Source organism: Lissotriton vulgaris, chromosome 7, assembly GCF_964263255.1.
Source record: "Lissotriton vulgaris chromosome 7, aLisVul1.2, whole genome shotgun sequence".
Lineage (NCBI taxonomy): Eukaryota > Metazoa > Chordata > Amphibia > Caudata > Salamandridae > Lissotriton > Lissotriton vulgaris.
The window spans coordinates 328,690,991-328,715,611 of record NC_141695.1 but is presented as its reverse complement, the minus strand read 5'-3'; the positions used below and the strand labels follow the sequence as shown (position 1 = coordinate 328,715,611).

The window sequence follows — 24,621 nt, the reverse complement described above, 5'->3', positions numbered from 1 at the left end:
GTTAATAAACTGTATGATGAGTTGGTCGACAGAGTCACAGAGGTGGAGGAGCGGACAGGGAAGCTTGAGGACGACGTGGGGAGTTGGCAAACGTTTAAGACTGAACATGAGAAATTGGCTGAGGATATGCGCTGGAAGATGGAGGATTTTGAGAATCGGCAGAGAAGGAACAATGTCCGCCTTTTGGGTGTGGAGGAAGGGGTTGAGGGGCAGGACGTTAGGCAGTTTGTGATAAATCTTTTGAGGGGCGCATTCCCAGAGTCTCAGTGGCAGTGGGAAACAGAAATACAAAGAGCACACAGGTTCCCCTTTGTATTAAAGAGGGGGGGGGAGAAGTAGGGGGAGCAGGAAGAGGTGGGCAAAAAAATCAGCCAAGGGCTATACTAGTCTATGTTGGGAATTTTCTGCTTAGGGAAGAGATCCTAGCCAAAGCAAGGCCAGAGAGTAGGAGAACTTTTGAGAATAATACCTTTTTCGCCAGGCCTGACTTCTGTCATTTTACTGTAGAGAGGAGGTGGAAGATGAGGCAGCTGATTGCACCATTTCAGGCTCTTGGTTCTGAGGCGTATTTACTCTACCCTGCTAGATTAAAGGTAATTGTCAGAGGGAAAACCTGGATGTTTAACTCAGAAATCAAAGCAGGAATTTTTCTAGAGGAAATGAAGAAACAAAAAGGAGCATAAGTGCCCGGGGAGTATATAGGATATAAAGGGATCAGTGGGTGACACGAAAAAGCAAATAGTTGGATGAGAGAGGGAAGCGATTTGCGCAACACAAGGCGGGCACACATAGGTCGGCTGACCTATTTGCCTGTGAAGGGGGGGGGGGGTGGGGAGGGGTGAGTAGAGCAGGGGCGGCAAGGGAGGGGGGTGTGGGGGGGGAGAATAACAGTTGGTTAATTATGATTTTGCACATTGGTATGTTGGTGGGAGACAGAGGAGATATACAGATTGGTTTGAGGCTGATAAAGATTGACTGTTTTAGTTGGTATATACACTTGTTAATGCAATGATATGTAGGATAGCATCAATTAATGTGTGCGGTCTAAATGATTTGAATAAGAGAATGAAGGTAGCTGCATATTTAAAAACCTTGCGGTTGGATTTGATATGTCTGCAGGAAACCCATATTGAGGCGAGCAAGACGTATCTAATGGAACAACTTGGGTTCAGGGTATTGGCCAGTTCTAAACAAGAAACTAGGACTAGAGGAGTGGCAATTTTGGGCAAACACAGGGATATGGTAGTGGGGAGAAAGAAGGAGGATAAATGGGGAAGGTGGGCTATAGCGGAAATTTCCTTTCGGGGACAGAAAATATCATTAGCCACCATCTACGGATCCACTGAAGATGATCCTGAGGTATTTCAGTTTCTTGATGCAGAGCTGGCGCAGTGGCCTGAACCCATAATCTGTTGTGGTGATCTCAATTTACATGATCTAGAGAGCTCATTTACACAGATAGATGCAATTTATAGAGGGAGGAAAAGGAAGGTGTTCAGGGCACTGGCGGACATGGTTAGGAATAATTCTTTGATTGATCCTTGGATAAAATTACATCCACATCTTGATGGAAGTACTTTTTTTTCGGCCCCTCATAAAATATTGGTTAGGCTGGATTATTTTCTTATAACTAGTAGCTTGTTATCGGGGGCACAGATTGAGAAACTCCCAAGGGTGGTTTCAGATCACAGCCCAGTAATACTTACCATTGAAAATAATTGCTTACAAAGATCGCCTGCACAATGGACGTTTGAGAGGGGACTTTTAAGGGATCTTACATATAAGGAGCACATGTCAAAATGGATTAAAGGGTTTTGGGATATTAATAAGGGGACGGCAGGTGTAGGAGTAGTCTGGGATACATTTAAAGCAGGAGTAAGGGGTGAAACATTGAGTTTTGTGTTGGGTAGACAAAAAAGAGAAAGGGTAAGGAGAGAGTTGGTAGAGCACAAATTACTAAGGGAGGAGGAGAATCTAAGTAGGTTAATAAGGAATAATAGTCCTCTGGAGGATTGTCTGTTTAAAATAATAGCATTAAAGGCAGAGGCAGTGGAAGGTCTGGCTAGGCAGGCGGTAGATAAGTTTCTGTCCAACAAAGAAAAGACATATGAGCTTAGTGAAAAGGTAGGGCGGGTGCTGGCAGTTAGAACTAGGCAGAGAGCAGCCGAAGCAGGAGTAAAGGAAATACGGGATATACAGGGAAATTTGGTTATGGAGACAGATGCAGTAAGAGAGGTATTTAGGAAGTTCTACGCAGATTTATATACTCCAGAAGAGGTACCAAACTTGGGGGAGATTGAGGAGTATTTAGATAACATATCCCCTTCGGCGATTTCAGAGGAGGATAAAGAAATATTGGACAGTCCAATATTGTTAGGAGAGGTGGAGGAAGCTCTGGACAGCTTGCCGAAAGGTAAAGCAACAGGGCCAGACCAAATTCCGTTAGAATTTTATCAGACTTTCAAAAACGAACTATTAGCAGACATGTGTATAATTATGCAACAAGCACAGGTAGGAGACACTAGCCCAGAGTCATGGGGGGGGGCTAATATAATAGTAATTTTAAAAAAAGGAAAACCACCAGAAACGCCAGGATCATACAGGCCAATAACATTAATGAACTCGGATATTAAGATATATTCTAAGATTCTAGCGAAGAGACTTGCAGGAGTGATTGAGCAGTTAGTGACCCCTATCCAGCATGGCTTCATACCTGGGAAAGGGACTACGCAACATGTAAGAACTGTAATTACAGTATTCGACCACGCAGAAATACTAGGAGATCCTGTAGCAGCACTTTTTCTCGATGCCGAGAAGGCATTCGATAGGGTGGACTGGAAATACCTTTGGTGTGTAATGAGATGGTGTGGGTTGGGTGAATCCTTTATAAAAGCGATCCAGGTACTGTATAAGAATCCGGCAGCGAGGATAAGGGTGAATGGGGGGCTTTCAGATGTAGTAAAAATAGCCAGGGGGACCAGACAGGGATGCCCTTCCTCTCCCCTATTGTTCGCACTATATCTGGAACCCCTGCTACGTAGGTTGGAGGAGAATGCAAGGATACCTCCAATGAAAAGAAATGAAAATGTGGTGAAGTCCTTAGCCTACGCAGATGACGTGGCGATTTTAACTCCGAACCCTACTCTAGCTATAAAGGAGATAGAGTTAGAGGCTCAGAAATTTGGGAAACTATCAGGGTACAGCTTAAATAGAACTAAGACCCAGATTATTAAAAATAGACATACACCGTGTGTGGATACCAGGGTGGTTGATTCAGCAGTATATCTAGGAGTAGCACTAACTGCAAAATTGGAAAGAGTAGTAGAGTTAAATTTGGATCCCCTAATAGGCAAAGTTAAGAAAGACCTTGAAAGAATGAATAACCTGCACCTTTCCCTCATGGGATGCACAAATGTTGTCAAAATGTTAATTTTACCAAAATTTTTATATTTTTTCCGCACTATTCCTTTAATTTTCGAAGCCAGATGGTTTAATTTAATAGAAAGGACTCTGAACAGATTTATCTGGGCACATGGAAAGACCCGTAGAGCGTATAGGTACATGACTTTACCCAGAGAGAGAGGGGGATGGGGAGCCCCTGACTTTCGGATGTATCAGATGGCTGCTGCATTACAATACATGCAGGGAATAATTGGGGGTGGAGGAAGTGGTGTAAGGGTTGGGACATTGTCTACGGAAGTGTATGCCATTATATTGGGGGCGGAGGCAGAAAATAATTTGTTAAATAGAGTAGAATTTGGATATTATAAAAGAACAAGGTTTAAGACCATGATGGCAGCAACTAGAATATGGAATACATTTCTTAAGAGAATGGGAATGGGCAGATATAATAGGTATGTAAGGCTTTACAAAAACTGTTCCTTTCCGATGGAAATTTTTGGTGACTCAACAATGTTGGGATGGATGCAGAAAGGGATAGAACAGATTGGGGATATAATAGATGGGGATGGGGTAATCCAGTTCATAGATCTTTGTGCTAAATATGGGATTGAGAGAAAGGACTTCTTCAAATACCTGCAGGTACGGAGTTTTTTATTGCACAAGCAAGGCGGCAGGGAGGGTTTTAATAAAAATGAACTCTTGGAAAAGATAAAAGCAGGAGGGGATTGCACAATTAGATCTTTCTATGCAATACTAACCAAAGGGAAGATGGATGATCTGGAGAAAGTTAGCACTAAGTGGGTCGGAAAGTTGGGAGAGGATGCAGGAAGCTTTCAAGATTCTTTAAACTTGGGATGTACCATCCTGCGCTCTGGACCCTTGCAATCGCAACACTATAAGACGCTATACTCGCTGTATTACACCCCAGCGAGGCTAGCTAAGTGGGGAGGGTCCACTGGAGTTACTTGTCCACGGTGTAATGCAGCAGCTGCCGACATTATCCATATGTTTGCTACTTGCCCTCAGTTATATACCTTGATCCAAAGTATAGAAGATTTTATTAATAACACTCTTGATATAAGAATTAAACTAACGCCTAGGATGATTCTGTTTGGAGTAGATAATCAAGTTGGATTGGTTCATAAGGAATTCATGTTTGTGGCAATGGCAGTACTGAGATTAATAATTGCAAGAGTATGGTTGGACAAGGTACCCCCTGACTTACAGGTATGGCTATCAAATCTGCTAGCTAGCTATAATCTTGAGAGAGCTATATATGCTCGGAAGGGGAAGAGGGGAAGGAGATTGGGGTTGAAAATTTGGGAACCAATAAACATATGGAAAGGGAGGATGGCATAGTAAGTGATGGAGATTTAAGGTTAGGTTCTTCTGCTATATGATTTGGTGTTATAAATGTATTTTGGTTTTTGATTTGAAAAGCGTCAAACCAGTGATACTCTGTAAAATGTAAAAATGTTCAGTTTTGTTTTGTTTTGTAATCTAATGTGCAAGTTAACAAGAAAAAGGGGAAAAATAAAAATATTACAAAAAAAAAAAAAAAAAAAAAAAGAATTTGGCCGGGCACGGATCAAGAGGCGATCCAGATTTAAGATTAGCCATAAGTGCCAAAGACGAGGATGTCGAAAATGGCGGAAACACCGCCAAGACTGGACCTGAAGGAATCGATGGAACTGGCCCATCCACGAGGCTGGGAAAAACATCAACCAGCCTCGTGGGAAAAGAGTCCTGGATCAGCTTTATCTTAGTGGTGAAAAAATTGGCGAGGGCAGACACCCATGACTCAGAGGGGGCGGCCTGAGTTGAAGTAGATCGAGGGGTCGTGAATTCTCTAACGATCGTAAAGATCTCCTTACAGGAGTTGGCAGCCATCTCAATTCTCCTGGCGAAATAGCCTTTTTTCTCCTGGAGGATTTCCCGGTGGTAGGCTTTAACCGTTGTTCTGTAGACAAGCCTAGCATCGGCATCATACTGTGACCGCCAGGCCCTTTCGGCCACTTTGCACTGCCTACGGGAGTGCGACAGTGCTTCGGTAAACCAGGGGGTAGAAACCCGTTTAGATGTTGATCGGGAGGGAACTAATGGTAACTAATAATGGAAACAATACTAATCATGTAATAAGTGAAAGAGTGAGTGATGCTACTAAAGAAACCCCTAATGCTAACGTAGAACAGATAGATGGAAGTATTCTCCATCATGATGAATCAATTAGTGATTTGTCGTTAAATGTTTTTACTAAATTGTTGTATGAATATGTTAATACAATGAATGTGAGTGTTACGTATGCATGCACTTACCTTAATCTGACTCAGAGGGGGTGGCATATCATCACCTACCTTTAACATATGGTATGTCTTGCAGTGTACTAACCAGCCTATTTTACGTGACGGGGAAGCTGTAGTGTTTAGTATTTTCAGAAATACCCATTATAAGGTAGCTAAACAAAGTTTTAAGTAGTAAAAATGCACAGTGTATGGGAGAATTCTTCCATATTACTAAGACACTAGGAACAGAATATGCTTATAAGAATAACATACCATATCATTTGCGGGTTGAACAAAAAGTGTTCATAGACATGGTAGAATATAGAAGAGATAGTTTCCAAAGAAAAGCTGCTGAACAAAAGTCACAGGTACCACTATGGGCATTTAGAGAGGCAAATTATGAGAAAAGCGAGACCTATGCTGCAATGTCCCTGGACTGGTATCAAAAAGGGAAAATGTGTTTGCTTAGAATGAAAACTAACTATATTAATTATTTCATTGGTTCTAGTGAATTTGAGCATACATTCAACATTACTGGAGGTTGGGGATTGAAGGGTGGAACTAATCCTGTTTTCCCAGGAGTCTATTATGTTTGTGGTAAGAAAGCCTATTACAGGTTGCCTGCACATTGGTATGGTAGCTGTTATGTTGCAATTGTTTTCCCGAAGGTCTAACACGAAATAAGAGAGCTAGTTTTTCATAAATAGTAGGTGATATTTTTGGTGCACTGATACCATCAGTTGGAGTCATTCTGAATTCACACAAAATTCGACAATTGTCCACAGTGGTTGATCGTATATCGACCGATACTGCTGGTGGGTTAATGATGATTGACACAGAAATGGTTGCAATCAGATCAATGGTTTTGCAAAATCGACTCGTCATTTGATATCTTATTGGCAAAAGAGGGTTGAGTCTGTGGCATGTTGAAAATTCAACACTGCTGTACATATATCCCTGACAAAAGTAAAGGTATTGAAGGATATATAAAGAATATTACAAAATTACATGAAGATTTGATCCAACCGGAGTTTGATGGTGTATGGGAGAGACTTGGCAAGAGTTTCTCTTCTGTAGGTAAATGGTTTTCTACCTTTGGAAGTAGTTTTTTAGGGAAAATAATAATACCAATTGTTACAGTAGCTGGAGTAGCATTAGTCATTATAACCATATATAAATGTTGCAAGTGTAAATGTTGACGAAAAGAGATGACAGAATCAAATAACAAATGGAAAGCAAGAAAGAGAAAAAGAGATGAGATAGAACTAGAGGATATGAACGGAGAGTACTATGACAAGATGAAAGAATTAGATGAGAAGTTGATGAAAAAGATGAGAATACTGATCTTTAGATAAATAAAGATGGTACTTGTTATGGTAGGTATTTTATGATGGCTCCAGAAAGCTATCAGAAGGGGGATTGATGCAGCAGCAGGATTTTTCAAAAGAAACCTGCTCGGATTGTCACCCCTGTAACACATACTAATAGTGTGCAGTGAAACATTAACGTGCAAATCACAGGAACATGGGGAAACTGCTTTGCGCATGCGTGCACTAATTTGAACTAATACAGGAAAGAACTAGACCGCAATTCGACATTTGCATTTCGAAAGAAACAAAATTAGTACATGTCTAGGCCGCATTTCACATTTTTTGCATCTTGCTTTAAAAACGATAATGAATAATGCCGCTTTGCATTAAACTTCTGCTAGGAAAATATTAACCGGGAATAGTGCAAAAGTGGGTCGTAAACAGTGAAAAGTGTAATTCCATGTATTTAATAAATGTATATGTTTCATTCACCATAGTGAGCCGAATGGGCCTGCAGTTCTCTTAAGTTGTCCAGATAGATGAGGGGTTGGAAAATGAGCGAGACAGAAGGGCTGAGTGCTGCGGATGAGGCACAAACGTCCAAGGTTGTCCAGCTCAAAGGACATTGTTCGCCTGCCAAAAGATTAGACTGGCCATGAGACCCAAGACTTCTTCCGCCGATGTGCCTGAGAAATATATGTGTGAAAATATTGAAATGTTGCTAGTATAAGAATGTAATAGACTGGTCAAAGTGATGTAATGTGACAGGATGTAGGTCAATGAATATGTAAAAGTTATGAATGAAATCACCATGGTGTGATGTACCACCTCCAAAATCGTCCAATGAAAATTCAGATTCTGTAAAATGTTTCAACTGAAGTGGGTTGAACATGTAGGTTTTAGGGTATAACTGGGGTGCCTTTAGGGGTGTGGTTTTTAGTGCATGTTAGCAATGGCTTAGGTCGAAAGAAGAGGAGAGAGGGGTGATGCGTCACTGTCTGTCGGTTTGCAGAGAGGCATCGCTATTCCTGTCCCTGTCCTGTTCCGAAAATCTTTGTTTCCTGACTCCATTCAGGAGACCCCCGCAATTTCCTTGGCCAGGGGGGTTGTATTTGACAGATCCTTTGGGTTTGTATTATCTTTCTGACTCGTACCTTGCATAATTATTTGGAATGTATTTTTGTTTCTGAAACTTATTCTTCATCTATGCACTTCGTCATACGTATATCGTTTTGCATTATTTTGATGAATTGTATGTCTCTTCATCTATCCACTCCTTCATTTGCTTATCCTATATTGAATATGATAATGACACTGTTTGCATTTTGCTGATTCATTTTTCTCTCCCCTTTGTGAGATACATTGTTTGCATTGTGACCTGTATGTAATGAGCATTACTCATTTACAAAATTTTGAGATAAACTTTATTAATCTTACCGAGAGTCTATGATTATTTAGTTATTTAGTTAGTACTATTATTACCATTAACTACTCAACTAATGTGTCTAATATACAGGTCTAGATGTATTTAGAAATGTTAAACATGAATCTGTAAAGGAAACAATTTTCACGTCATTAAAAAATTGACCCCCAGCACAACAGGGATTTATGAGTTGGGTGAATGTGTATGGGCCATTTGTACGAAATGTAGATGAGTATCCATCCCTGATAAAGTGTAGTGCTGGATCACACCTCACCTCCAATGTTTTGTTCCCGTACTTCTGTCTGTATCTTGTAACGATAGGGAACGAAACAGTCTAATACAGACTTCGATTGTGAATTCAAACAAGTTTCAGTTAGGAAGAGGAAATCTAAATTTAAGTTTGCTATAGTGACAGCAATAGAGGCTTGTCGTTCATAAGCTGAGCAGTAGTTATATAAGCAACCTTTCAGGATATACGTAATGATCGGTTTTATCGGAGGATATTTTACATCATTGTGAAAAGATACCAAGTTGACATGAGTCCTGATTGGCAAAGGTGTGTTGTAGTAAGCCTGATTTGACCTCTGATAGTGGGTATCAGCAAGTTGGCTAAACACACTGTGGAGGAGGATGCTTATTGTAAAAGGCTCAGGGTGCCGGATGAAGCGAGGGATGCAGGCTCTGAATAGGTAAGAACATCTTGGCAACACAGTGGAATTAGTCACTTTTACGCCTTCAAATACTAGCTTCACTGGCATGTGGTTATGAGAAGTAAACGTTATTTAAAAGTTTTGAAAAGGTTTTAATTGTTTGTTAGGTTCCCCTATGTTGTGTAATATATTTCCTAGGAGTGACACGGTTCTCTATACTTTACATCTGTGTATGAGACTTTTATGCAGTTGTGGATAATTATGCCTGGGTACAAACCTGTTAGCACATCTCTACTCCAGGTATTCAATGATGAACCAAATTCTGCCAGGTATCTTGAGTCATCATATGTGCCACATATTGGTGCGTCCTCTAAGCAGTAGGTTGGAAAGTCACTCATAAATGAGATTCTCATTTCTCGCGTATTCTAGAAATACACAGATAGTGAGAGTGGTATGTATTTTGTTCATACCCTCCTATTATGAGAAGGGGATACTGAACATCCAAAAAAGTTGTTGAAACATTCAAACTTCAGTCTTGGTGAGTTAGATGATAGAGGAATGGATCATACCCTTAAAATGGAACTAGCAGAGGTAAAATGCTGTGTAGTGAGCAGTACATGATAGGGTATTGTGGACTGTGTTTTTGTGGCCACAGTTACCATATAGATCGATTTTACATGTACTTAAAGCCATGTTGCTCATCTTATTCCTCACAGTGTTGAAACTGGAAGAACCCCAGGACAGCCGTTTGCTTACATGGGAGGCCGTCCAGAAAGAGAACTACCTGCTAAACGTGGCCAAACTGAATAGGGACAGCGACACAGAGCGACTCCGGCGGACATCGCAGAAGTAAGGTTTGAGTTGGGTGCAGAGAGAAAGAGGGTTCAGCAAACATGAGCCATAGACAACTCCTTGCTCCCACTGTAGCAGGGAGGCGCTTAATGCAGAAGTTACAATATTCAGGCCTATCATGCCGCTGCCTATTATGCTTGACCTGAAGGTCATGTGCCAATGGTGCATCCCATGGCCACAGGAGGATGCTGGCATAGCATCTTCTCGTGTGATGACATTGTCAAAGTGAACATAAGGTAGTGACCATGCAATGTTTTGCTGTCTTTGCAGAGTGGACGCTGCCGTGAGGCTGCTATCTGAGGTCAAGGAGCACGACCGGCGACTTAGAACCCTGGAGCATCAGGTACAAGAACACTTGGTTCATTAAAAGAGTTCTGAGGACGAAAGAGCTTCACCTAAATGGGGCTATTGTAAAATAACGAGGAAAGCAGGGGACCGCACCTATGCGACCACAGAGTGCTCTGACTTCAATGAGGGATGAGATAACTTGCATCTAGAGTCAGTCAAACAGTGTCTGTGCCTTCAGAAAAGGCATGACACTCAATATTCTAAATATGTTGAGTAGGAGATGCAGCACCGTAAGCATAAGGAGTTGTTGATACAACTTTATGAAATAGTAAAGATCATATAATTTGTATGCATTCATGAAAATGATGGATATTATGTATGCTAATGGGTATTTTCAAACTAAGACAATTACATCAAAACATTGCCCAGAGAAGCAAAAATAATTTATAATTGGTATTCCTCCAAATAGTATAATGCAGGAAATTCATGTGATGAAGTTCTTTTGAGTTTACTATTTCTTTCACAAATCAGATGATTTTTTTTGTTAGTGTAAGAAATTGGGTTTTTGATTGAGAGGGCAAAAACCCTTCTCAAGCAACAGCCACTATCCTTAACAGGGCGAACCACTACCGTACCCTGGACACAAAAGCAGTCAGACTTAACGTAAGGCACTGTGTTGAGCATTTATGCAGCACACAAACAGTAAAAAAGTAAAAACACAACACAAACTATATCCCACACCATTTTATAAAAATAGAGTGAAACTTAATAATATGACTATATAACAACAATACCCTAATCAGTAAAACCAGAGAAATGCAATTTTAAAGGTTGAAGTAAAAATAGTGGCAATAAGCAGAAAGCGCTAACTGTGGGTATCTTAAAGTCACAAGTTTAGGTGACTAACAATTGGTGCTGTGACTGTTTTTGTGCAAATCCGGGACCTGTGTTTTTTTTCTCTCTCTTCTTTCCTTATTTATAGAACAAACGATAGTTCCCAAAATGAACTTAAAGAAATGAAGCAAATATAAACACCAATTGGCCTTTCTGAATACTTAAATATTCTTTAACAACAGTCGCTAATTGAATAACAAATGAAACCGAAGAGGACAGGGTAAAAGAAGAGGTGGTTATTTATAAAGTCAGAGGAAAGCAAAGCTCACGTTTTTTAATTATTGTTTTTATTATTTTCAGTTTGAAAGTCCAGTAAAGGTTCAGAGACCAGCCTTGGTCCTGAAGATAACCCAAAGTAGAAAAGGAATTTTGAAATGCTTTGACCTGACTATGCACTAGTGAGTCTGGACTAAATAGTGATCAAACTTGGGCAACTCTAAAAAGAAATAGGTGGCTGAGTTCCTTTCATATTAACCCCTTAAGTGTGCTACTAGGAATTCACTCTATGTAGAGCAAAATGAAACAAGCATTGGCATTGTGAATAGATCTCGCTTTCGGGACCTTGTAAGTAAGTATAAGATTTCACGTTTACATTTACTTCGTATTTAGGATGCAGTAAATGTAAACATGAAGTCTTACACTTCAGTTTTTGTTTTAACTTACAAGGTCCCAAAGGCGAGACCTATTGGCTATGCCAATGCTTGTTTTTCTTGCGAGGTTTGCCTGGCCACAACAGGGAGCCACAACAGGGCGCCTTCCTTTTAAATGCCTTCCTGCACTGACAAGCCCTTGTAAAACCTGACAATATGTCTGGCATTCTTAAAATGGTAATGTTTTTTCACTGATTAACTATTTTGCATGTAGGGTCGTGCAGATGGAGGAGTGAGACCTTGCAAGAATGAGGCCATAGGTGGATCTATGGGTGGATTACAGCGCAAATAGATGAATGAACAGATGGATGACTGGGGCATAGGTGCACAGAGGGATAAATAATTCTGTGAATTCATGCATGGGCGAGCGAGTTCCACAGAAAGCATAATAGAATGTTCCAGGGTTACAGAGAGAAATCATATTTAACTGACTTATTAGTGCTTATAATCACATCTGTGAGGCCAATGATATAGTTATGGCTTAGTGAATTATATTGGCTGATCTGCAATAGATTGTGCTTATGAGATGAAGCAGGGAGCTAAATTGCGAAGGAAGTTTGAGTCCAGATGAGGAACTCATGGAAGCAAATGTCAAAAATAGGCACTATAATGGGCTGGGGAATGGGTAAAAGGAGTGGCCTCCTTAGCAGCCACGTGCTGTCACCTCAGCCCCAGTGTCTTTTAGGCCATGTTGGGGGAAATGAGAGATTTGCATGTAATTGAATGTTGCGCCATGGTCAGAGCTGCAGACATTTAAACTGGGTTCGAGTCCCAGCGTCAGCTCAACATTCTGTGATTCTGGGCACATAACTGGATCTCCGTAATGAAAATGAATTTGATATTGTGCAATGTAACTGGTGCTCACAACTCTAATGACTTTGGACCGAGTTCACGCTATAAAAAACCATAACAAAAAATAACCAGCCAGATTCCAGTGAGACCCAGCAGATGGGGAATATGGCCCACTTTTTTGGGAGTGCCAGGGCCTAATTCTGATCCCAATCTGACCCTGCTTTCATTGTACCCCATCACCCTGTCGAAGGAGGGCTGCCCTGCGTGAGTAGTGTCTCGCGTCCCTCCATTAATCTGCTGCCTTGTGGCATGCTGCCTTCCTGGAATCCTGCTCAATCAATCAATACACTTGTAGAGCGCGCTACTCACCCGTGGGGGTCTCAAGGCGCAGGGGGGGAGGGGGCAAGGGGGGGGACGAAGTGCCGCTACTGCTCAAAGAGCCAGGTCTTGAGGTGTTTCCTGAATGTGGGGTGGTCCTGGGTCAGTTGTAGGTGGGTGGGGAGGGAGTTCCACGTTTTGGCCGCTAGGTAGGAGAATGATCTTCCTCCGGCGGTGGTTCTGCGGATCCGTGGGACGGTGGCGAGGGCGAGGCTGGCGGAGCGGAGTTTGCGTGTTGGAGTGTAGAACATGAGGCGGTTGTTGAGGTATTCAGGGCCTATGTTGTGGAGCACTTTGTGTGCGTGGGTGAGGAGCCTGAATGTGATCCTTTTGTTGACGGGGAGCCAGTGCAGGTCTCTCAGGTGGGCTGATATGTGGCTGTGGCGGGGGATGTCGAGGATGAGTCATGCGGATGCGTTCTGTATGCGTTGGAGTCTTTTCTGAAGTTTGACTGTGGTTCCTGCGTATAGTGCGGTCCCGTAGTCCAGTCGGCTGGTGACGAGGGCCTGGGTGACCGTCTTTCTAGTTCTGGTAGGTATCCATCGGAAGATATTACGGAGCATGCGCAGGGTGTTGAAGCATGAAGATGGGATGGCATTGACTTGTTTGATCATCGTAAGAGAGGAGTCCAGGATGAATCCCAGGTTGCGTGCATGGTCAGTGGGTGTCGGTGGGGTGCCCAGTTTTGTGGGCCACCAGGAGTTGTCCCAGGCGGACGGGGGTGGTCCGAGGATGAGGACCTCTGTCTTGTCTGAGTTCAGTTTCAAACGGCTGAGTTTCATCCACTCAGCGACGTTTTTCATTCCTTCCTGGAGGTTGAGTTTGGCGGTAGCTGGGTCTTTGGTGAAGGAGAGTATCAGCTGGGTGTCGTCGGTGTATGAGATGATAATGAGGGTGTATTTACGTACGATGGGGTTGAGGGGGCTCATGTAGATATTAAAGAGGGTTGGGCTGAGCGATGAGCCTTGGGGTACGCCGCAGATGATCTTGGTGGCCGTGGAGTGGAAGGGAGGGAGGCTGACTCTCTGGGTTCCGACAGAGTACATCTTATCATCCTTCGGGGTTCCCTCTCTGTGTGCAGCTCCTGCCACGTGATGCTTATGCCTGCCTGCTCTTCCCATGCCAGCACCTCTCTTCTACAGCTGTAGGTGCGTTAGGGGGTCCTACTTGAACACCTGCTGAGCCTCATGAGCCTCTGTTGACACATCTGCCAGATTGCTAGCCCCTATACAGAATGGCCAGTGCAGGCTCTGACAGACCCCTCCCATTAGCAGCATGCCAGTACATTTGAGAGCTTCACAGGAGGTGGGCATGTCATGTTCAAGTCAGACTAGCACCTGCAGCCTATCAATGTAAGAGGCCATTTTATGTCCAGGCTCACATCTGCCAAACAGAATATTGCAATATGCAAATCTAAGGCTATCAGGGGAAACAAGATGGACCTTGGAGGTGTGGATCTTGACAGCTTTTGCTGCTTGTGGACAGCCCCCAGAGGTTCGGTTCCTGACACTATGTGATGTGGCCAGAGTGCGTGAGTGGGAAGCTAGAGGATGATGATGGAGCAGAATGGCACCCATTTCACTGATAGCTGCGTCGGCGACTCTAAGGCTGAGGCTGCGGGAATAGAGGCTCTCAGTCCAAAGATCGATATTGAAGAAACGTATGCACATAATTTTTGTGAACATACCAGTCACTCTACAAAATAAAGATGAATGGGCTTCCAACCTCTCTACTCTAAGCATCAGGTCTAATTTTCAACTGTGTGGCCAGTACCCAGCTTTCCTGTGTGCATCACAAAAACTATTACAGATTCTGCATGGGGGTTGTCACAAGGGGCTAACCCCTTTAAACAACAGGGTGGTAGAGCAACAGCAGATCTTCCCTCTCATAGCACACCAAGGGTGTGTTCTTGGAAACATTGATTTACAGCTTGATAGGACCTTTAGAATAACATTGACATGGCTTTGTAGTCTTTTAATTTGGGCCTTTGAATCTGAATGACTCATGGGTATGTTTTGAGCCTGAACATTTTTTTTAATTGCAGGCATATTTGACTCACTTAGAGGGTGGGCTGGAGAGGAACATTCTCACTCACTGTGTCACCTTCTATGGCATTACTTAAACATCTCTAATTTAGCTTTCGTGATACCTGTGTTTTACCAGATCATCACGATCATTTAGCCATGTGTAATACAGCATTCCTGGCGTGCAGTCTAGCAGCAGGTAACTGTCTTTATGTAACCCTTAGTAGAGTTTGTTCTTTCAGAGTGTCTTGTTGAGTTGGCAATAATTGGCTAATGAGTCCCATAGTACACAATTGTAGATGGAGTGTATTCAATTATTATTATCTGATTGGCTCTAACTTGAATCTAGGGGTTTATGCTATTTTTTAATTTTTTGCTGTTTTCTTTTGCACATGCATGGCCCAGGGGCATAAGAGCACTTTCCAAGAGAACAAGATCTTACACATTATGTTTTAGGCACCAGGAGATTAAGTAATTTTCCCAGAATCACAGGATGGTGAGCCAAGGTTGGGATTCGAACCTGTTTCCCTGGTGCTAATGTCAGCAGCTTTAGCCCTTAGGCCACATCGCTTCCCTTGCTACTAGTTTTGGTCACCTCTTTTATCAGACGGCCTCTATTGGAAGACTTGGATGCTTTCCACGGTTTTTAAAAAGGATACATCTGGATGGACGGTTATTTATTCTGGAATCCTCCACGATTGCATAGCATGAAGAAACATGGTCGGGGAAGCCCTTGCCCACATTGCTTATCGAACTCCGGTGTAACGTAAGTGTGAGGGAACTTGCCATCTATGAAGCTCTTTAATCCCCTATGGTTTGGAGTCTTGGGCCCTAGGCCCACATGCTGCTGAAGTAACTGGCACACACAAGGGTTTGCAGGTAGATCTGGGCAAGAGCAACTGCGCCGGCCCCTTTTACTTGCAGGGGCACCTGACTGGTGACGCCTCTGATGGATGGGTGTGGGGTGAGTGCTAAGGCAGCCTCAGGGGAGGGGCTGCTTCACTACTGTCCTATAAGTCACTACAGTCATCAAGACTTGCGCTCTAAATAGGAATCATTAGGAAGTAACTATTTTCTGAAAAGCAGATGCTTTAATTATTGCTGTTTATTAAGGCACACGCATACCTAATTATACTACTTTCCCCTTCATTCGGGTAAGTGTGCTATTGCTAGATAAAACTATTTGTGCATTTTATGGGTTTAAAAAAACAGCTACAATGCAAACTAGTGCCCGCCAGCAATTAATCCCCAAATTAATCTGACTCAGCAATCAGTGATCGTGGCCCGGGACGACGCAGCCGGAGGAGTGATCAGGGAGGTGTCCAGCTTGCAGGAAGACACAGGAACATTGTGCTCCGCGCCGGGGCTCAGACCTAACGGTGAAGCCACGGACTTGCATGGAGAGAAAAGCCACGCGGAGGAGGTGCCACGCCGTGTACTTGACTGTTGGGGGGGATATTAAAAGAACTGGTGGTGCCCATCCACAACCAGTGGTTCAGACCCCGAAATCTTAAACCTGTGTGGGAGAGCACGGCCAATTGCCGGCACATAGCACCAGAGCCCCCCACACAGATAGTGCCATGACTTGGTCAGGGTGGCGAGGAATGCATCCCGGCTGAGCCGTTGGGCGCGACAACCAAGTGCTGTGTAGGCGTACGGCCAGCCACCCGGAGAAGCAAACAGAGCGGAATACAGCAAGTGGAGGAGCAACATGCTGTGAATTAAAGCCCTCAGACAAGGTGAGAAGGTCCGTCAGCAAGGGGCATAAAAACACATTGGGGACTGAATCGTACCGCTGTGGGAAACCTTGAGAGAGCGGGCCCCAGCACCCCAATTACAATAGTGGGTTGGATATCGTAGCAGCACATTACACTCCGGTGCTGGCAAGAGTGTGTAACAGGCAGAGGTTGTGGGGACCCGGCGTAACAGAAATGTACGAGAGGTCAGTGATTAGGGTATGATCCAACATAAACAAGCTTGCGCTGCAGCAGGGGGGAGGAGGAGGGCCTGCGCGATTCCCTTGCAGGAGCGATAATTGCTACCATATGGTGGTGCTTGCTCCTGCAAGGGAATCTCCACACGTGCATGCGTTGCCTTTGAAGGCAATGGAACGTGTGCACGTTTTAGCCTGAAAAAGGCAATCGATGGCTACAGGTCTCTTTCCTAAGCAGCGCATACGCGTTGCATAGACGAGACCTAAAAAGGAATATACCAGAATGCAATCCTCTGGTTACTGGGTTAATGTCTTTGTTTTTGATTTACAGTAATGTTTTGCTATTTTGATTTAATTTAGAATGAGTATATGTTGTTTAGGATTGTGAAAAAAGCTGTTGCACAATTTTCGGATACTGTTGTCAGACGAATATGGAAAGTGTTTATCGATAATGCAATAATGAAATAATTGTTAAAAAACAGAAGATAGGATAAAAGTCAAGTTACATTAAAATACTTGATCACAGATACAATTGTTGTTCAGTTTAAGTGGTGGCCTAACCCAGCTGATAGAATAGGCCCGACCCGCCCGTAATCAGTAATTTTTTCAAAGTGGCTGTTAGACCTGTCAGCCCTTTGGGTGGTCCCTCCTATTTATTTATTTATGTTTGTCCCCTTTTTGCCCCTCAATCCTTTCATTTTTGATGTCCACTGGAATTTTTAGGTGTTGACCTGGGGTTTAGGTACTCCTTGACCCCATGGTTCCTCATAGGCCTAGAAATCCCTCCTTTTCTGAGGGCAAGCTTAGTTACCCAAAATGGTGGCCAGTAACTGCCATAACGGTCACTTCAGGAAAGGGACCCATAGGTTAACATAGGGATACTCTAGAACCTTCTAGCTGGTTCTGGTACCCTGAGGTCAGCCTATATAAGGTTCAGAACCAGGGCGGCTGTTTTAGAAGTATTCTCAGAGAACTGACTGGAGTGCGGTCTGCTGTGAATAGGGAAGGGTGATCCTGTCTGGGTTGATGGTTCTAAAGGACTGCTGCCAGTGCGGTGAATCTGCCTTCCTACCTGCTGAACTGACCCAGCTGAGATAGTGGCTGAGGCGGGGATTGACTTCTCTTAGGAGTTGCTGTCCTGCGGCTGTTTTCCCCTCCCCTACCTATAGATCTGGTCCCGCTTAGATAAGCTTCTTCAGAGACTGGCTCAGGTGTCACTACACGAAGGGAGAGCTGTAGTGGTGAGTGTGGCCTGGGGACACTGTCTGGTTGCATCTGAGGAGTAGAGGCTGAGAAGATTCCCCGCCCTCTCTATCCAGCAACAACTTGACTGATAAGGTTTCTATAAAGTGGTAACCCTGTTCACTTACCCAGGATCACTGGTGCTGGGGAGCGCTGGGAGGTCATCCTGTCGCTGAGCCCTGGGAACACCTCCGTAGGGGCCCCGCTGTGGAGTAAATGTCGCCTGTGACAGCGGGCCGGGGCATTCTCCTGTGAGGCCCTGTGACTTGCGCCTAGCGTAAGGGGAAATTGGCCACCCGGCAATCGCCTAGCTGAGGAGAATCTCGTTGTGGGGGCGTCGCCGAGGGTAGCGTTCCTCAAACTGCGCAAGTCAAGTGGAGGGAAGGCCTCTCTCCCAGAGTAGGCGGTGTCGCACCGCAGTGACCCCTTTTCTGCGCACTCTCAGTGAAGGCAGCGCCGTACTGAAGTGACTTCCCTTCTGCACAGGAAACGCCGTTCAACGACAGAACATCGTCTTGCGATCCGAGGAAGTTCCCCAGCCTCAGCTGACGCACCAAGGTGTCAACAGGGGCGGCTCGCTTCTGTGAGGAGCCAGTGTGAGGGCTTGTATTTCCGCTGGGAGTCTGACGGTGAGAACGGAGACTCCCTGTGGCAGTAAGAGAACAAGGAACAATACTTCAAGCTACAAGTAAGCTGGGAATTGGGGCTCTGGCGGGACACAAACGTGGTGAGGTTACTAACGGGTCGAATGTCGATCCCTGGTGATGAGGAAACGGGAGCCAGGGGTCCATAAGTAATAAAAGGAACCATACTTCAGAGGCAAGAGACTGGCTAAGCATATAACGACTGTTTGACCTTGGAAGCCATGGAACAGAAGCCAGGGAATCGTGGGTTATCTGCTCAAGTTCCAGAGTACTGGCCGTGAATGATAGATGTTTTGTTTCACAGGGGTAACTGAATCTGATTTCAATTGTATTATTGCCTGTACAAATACTACTGAAAGGAACATGTGAGAATATTGCATTGCTGGGAAGAGGCACCAACCTGTTCCACTAAAAAGGGGGAGGCTAAAGAGTATTGTAAAAATTACAAGGTGTCTTCCTGGGAACTCTAGTACTAAGTGAGAATTGCTGGGATCATTTATCCTGAAGGAGAAAGTGTAACATCAAATGCAATGCAATGTTAAGTTTTCTTTTTATTGATGCAAAGAGACTGATGGTGGAATATTTGATGTGAATAGTGACAAAACTGACAGATGAAATAAGTGAGAGTATTCAGAATTCTTTTATAAAAGTGAACTGTATTTTCCTAAAACTGGTGTAGCGTTGTTTTTGAATGGATGGATGTTGAGTTACTGCAGGGTGTGATGCAAGCTTTACACTTTTGCCTTTTGGTTTGACCTTCCTATACTGCGCCAGGCTACCCTATGTGATCTGGAGACCCCAAGTCCAACAGTGGCATTTTCAAAATTGTAATCTAAAATCCGACTTTACCTTTAAAGAGGATTTTAAACTAGAATTAGTTTGAGTACAAGCATGATATTTGCACCTGCTTCAAAATCGAAAGTAATAAGAGAATGACAACCGCTTGCTAACCCTGCTGAAGTACTTCCTGCTCAAAGAGCATACTGTCTGTCATAATGTGAAGACACAGGTGTGTAGTTTTCTGACGGTACCCACGATCTAAATATAACAAAAGGGGGAGAGATTAGAGACAAGGTGGATCCGTTCTCCCTTGGCGGACTTTATTAAACAAAAAGAATCCACAAATGAGAAGTTTTTTCAGTGGTCCCTACAATGGTGGGGAGCACTTTGTGTTCTTTAAATACCCCTCACACACCAAAAGGACCCTTGGTGTCATGCTTCATCATTGGGGTCTTCGCAACGCTCTACGGGATGCGGCGTGCTTCTAACCAACGACTACGTGGGAGCACCTTTAATTTTTGGCTATGTGTGGTGTGTGTGAGGTTTTTGTGTTTTATTATGTGAGCGGTGAGTTCTGAAAAAGTGATGGTGTGAGGTTTAATAAGTACCTGGCACGTAGGGTCTGCAAAAAACTTTAATGGGCCCCGTGCTGGCACTGTTAAAAGGGTGATTGTGAGGTGTTTTGTATGTTAATGTACAACACCTCATGTGTGCGTTGTCAACATGTTTCGAAGCTAGGCTTCTTCTTCAGGACAGGGTGCACAGATCCCCACCTTACTCACGTCCTCCGAAAACAAATTTCGGTTGGTTTTTATAGAAAAGTGATATTACACAAAAAAGGCTAATATGTGCCTAATTGTCTATTTCCGAAGTATCTACATTGAGAGACTTGCTGCAAAAGTTCTTTTTGGCATCATGAGCCTCCATACGGTGGGGTATCAGTGCTAATTGCACCGGGCATTGTCTGCGTCTTACTTCCCCCTTCCGAGGCTCCGTTGGTATGTATTTGTCATGTGTTCATGTAGGATGCAGGATTGTGTCCCATGTTATTGCTGTGTTTTGTATTTTTGCCCCTTTAAATTTTTTTGATTTATTACATTGATTGTCCGGTTGGACACTCGTAATTTAGTACCAATTCAAGTCTATATTACTGTCTTGTTTAAGGACCACTGTTCTAATGCTCAAGGACACTGAGCACCCCTGCCTGTGGAGCGCACACTGACCAGCTGCAGTGGTGGCTCTGACGCTAAGGTGGAAGAGCGTCGCCCCACTGCTGTTCAGCAGCGAAATAATGGAAAAATAAAATTATAATAATTTGAGGTTATTATCATTTTATTTGTCCTGCTGTGGCAGCTTTGTAGGGCGGGGCGGGACTGCTTTGACACAGGACCAGGGGGAGTGGTGAGCACACTTTGCAAGGGTGCATGAATGTTTGGCCAGCCGTGTGGGTCCGGCCAAACATACATGTGCACTAAGCATGTTCTCTTACAGCCTGGGTGAAGAACATGCCAGGGTCCCATTCCCTGGCTGAGCACATAATTGCGGCGCTCAGACCAATCACAACACTGCATTGCAGCATTGTGATTTGCTCAGGGGAGCCTGAATGCTTACCAAGCACAACACTGCAGCACTGTGTTTGGCTTAGGGAGCCTGGGTGAGCTTCCTGTCCTGTTCTGTTCCAGCAGTGCTGAGTGACAAGGAGGAGAGGTGGAGGAGGGATGCAGTGGTGCAGTAGTTTTTAGGGCTCGACCTCTGCCAATGCGCAAGCATTGCAGATGTCGAACATATTGGGGACTTATCCAGAGCTTAACTAAACCGGCGATTTGATGCTCTGCCCGTGAAAAAGCGCGTGCACAGCATCAAAGCCACCAGCCTCCCCCTACAAGCTTACCCCAGCGTGCGCTCTGGCATTTCTCCTCCGCCAAATTAGTTACTGCCCACGGCCGGCCGGCACATCAAAGGCTGCTGCTCCCCGTGCGTCTCTCGTCACCCTTACTCTCCCCTATTCTTCCCTTCTAGCCTCTCCCCGCCCCCCTCCCCACCAACAACATAACATGACATGACATAACATACATAACATGGTTTAAGTGCAGGACAGAGAATTCTGCATTATGCTTCCCTAATGTGTGCTGTGCTTTAGGGCAGGAAGCAGGCCCTCAGGAGTGAGGAGATGGTGGCTGTATCCTCATTGTCTTATTATTATTAATTTTACTTTCTGTTTGCGCCACACTCCCCCTTAAATAGCTCCATGGCTCCTTAGGGACTGCAGCCCGCAGTTTGAAAGCCATGTTGTGCAGCAGCCAAAGTTGTTTCCCACCATTTCCCCCATCTCTCCTCATCTTCCCCATCACATGTCAGAATATCGTATAGAAATATATTATCTGTTATACATATTGTCCTGGTGTCGCACTGGGTCTGGATTTTCTATTATCTGCTATCGCCGATATATTTGTAGACAATATTCAGGATGGAATTTTTTATTTCAGACAATATTCTGCCAATTACATTCTCATACCAGGCTGCTTTACGCTATGGCTCTCATCTTGCACACTTTCAATGTTGGTTTCTTGCAAATAAAATAAGAAAGTACAAAAACACTATGCAGCCATCGTGCAGGAAATCTAAATAAGACTGATCTGCGCTCAGATACATTTCACGTGTGACTCCGCCCAACCATGTGGGTGGGGTGAGTGTATGAACTATTTCTTCTGCCATTGGATGACTGAGAGTGTAATTGGTTATTGGTGGGGGGATAGGACTCAGTTCACTGGATCTTTATCAAATGCATGGAACATTATGTAAAGTACCCTCTGCTAACAAACCTCTTTGTGGGTGAGTGTGTGCAGCTATTTAACGGGCTGCGCATCACAGGGTTTCCACTTAGTGGCACACAGCTGCTCATAGCCTTTTTCAAGATGCTCTTTTGAAAGAATTTACAAGCTTTGCTAAAGTCAATTGATCTTGCTTTTTAGCTTTGCCACTTGTTTCTGGGGAAAATGTTAAACAGCATTGGGAAAAAAACGAATGAATAAATAAAAGTGCATTGATTTACACTACGCATGCCTCAATAAGCATGTGCTAGTGCAGACATTTTGGTTGTCTTAATTTACCCCCCCACAAAATGGCAAACACCCTTGGAGATGTCAACCGAAGAAAAAAACATAAACATAAGGTGTGAAAAAGTACGTTCTAACAAAGGAGTGTCACAGCAGCAAATTGCAGCTGCTAGGCCCAAGCGGGCAGTTACAAAATAGTTTAAAAAATGAACAAGCAGCACACGGGGGAGCATACGTGCGAACACACAATTCATGCATGAGACTCACAATTTTTAAAGCTCCACCGATGCACCCACCACACAGCTCCACTGATTCTCCAACTAAGCTCCACCAATGCACCCACCACACAGCTTCACCGATGCACCCACCACAGAGCTCCACCGAGGCACCCACCACACAGCTCCACCGATGCACCCACCACACAGCACCCACCACACAGCTCCACCGACACAGCTCCACCGATGCACCCACCATATAGCTTCACTGATGCACCCACCACACAGCTCCACCGATGCACCCACCACACAGCTCCACCGATGCACCCACCACACAGCTCCACCTACAAAGCTCCACCGAGGAACCCACCACACAGCTCCACTGATGCACCCACCACACAGCTCCACCGAGGCACCCACCACACAGCTCCACCGATGCACCCACCACACAGCTTCACCGATGCACCCACCACACAGCTCCACCGATGCAGCAACCACACAGCTCCACTGACACAGCTCCACCGATGCACCCACCACCCAGCTCCACCGATGCACCCACCACACAGCTCCACCGACACAGCTCCACCGATGCACCCACCGCACAGCTCCACCGATGCACCCACCACACAGCTCCACCGAGGCACCCACCATACAGCTCCACCAAGGCACACACCACACAGCTCCACCGATGCACCCACCACACAGCTCCACCGATGCTCCAACTAAGCTCGACCAATGCACCCACCACACAGCTTCACCAATGCACCCACTAAGCTCCACCGATGCACCCACCACACAGCTTCACCGATGCACCCACCACAGAGCTCCACCGAGGCGCCCACCAAACAGCTCCACCGATGCACCCACCTCACAGCTCCACCGACACAGCTCCACCGATGCACCCACCACACAGCTCCACTGATGCACCCACCACACATCTCCACCGATGCACCCACCACACAGCTCCATCGATGCACCCACCACACAGCTCCACCGAGGCACCCACCACACAGCTCCACTGATGCACTCACCACACTGCTCCACCGATGCACCCACCACACAGCTCCACTGATGCACCCACCACACAGCTCCACTGATGCAGCAACCACACAGCTCCACCGACACAGCTCCACCGATGCACCCACCACCTAGCTCCACGATGCACCCACCACACAGCTCCACCGACACTGCTCCACCGATGCACCCACCACACAGCTCCACCGATGCATCCACCACACAGCTCCACCGAGGCAACCACCATACAGCTCCACCAAGGCACCCACCACACAGCTCCACCAATGCACCCACCACACAGCTCCACCGAGGCACCCACCACACAGCTCCACAGATGCACCCACCACACAGCTCCACAGATGCACCCACCACACAGCTCCACAGATGCACCCACCACACAGCTCCACAGATGCACCCACCACACAGCTCCACCGAAGCACCCACCACACAGCTCCACCGAAGCACCCACCACACAGCTCCACCGATGCACCCACCACACAGCTCCACCGATACAGCAACCACACAGCTCCACTGACACAGCTCCACCGATGCACCCACCACCCACCTCCACCGATGCACCCACCAAACAGCTCCACCAAGGCACCCACCACACAGCTCCACCGATGCACCCACCACACAGCTCCACCGATGCACCCACCACACAGCTCCACCGATGCACCCACCACACAGCTCCACCGATGCACCCACCACACAGCTCCACCGACACAGCTCCACCGATGCACCCACCACCCAGCTCCACCGATGCACCCACCACACAGCTCCACCGACACA

General features: G+C 45.1%; 1 protein-coding gene across 1 annotated transcript in view; it reads left to right on the top strand.

Moving 5' to 3' along the window:
• The window catches only part of LOC147701495 (transient receptor potential cation channel subfamily M member 4-like), a 1,534,183-nt gene that overhangs the window by 1,480,475 nt on the left and 29,087 nt on the right, over nucleotides 1–24,621 (top strand). The window contains exons 22-23 of the mRNA XM_086929348.1: nucleotides 9,784–9,916; nucleotides 10,190–10,262. Coding sequence (XP_086785474.1) covers nucleotides 9,784–9,916; nucleotides 10,190–10,262 — 206 coding nt within the window. The remainder of the gene's footprint in view (nucleotides 1–9,783; nucleotides 9,917–10,189; nucleotides 10,263–24,621) is intronic.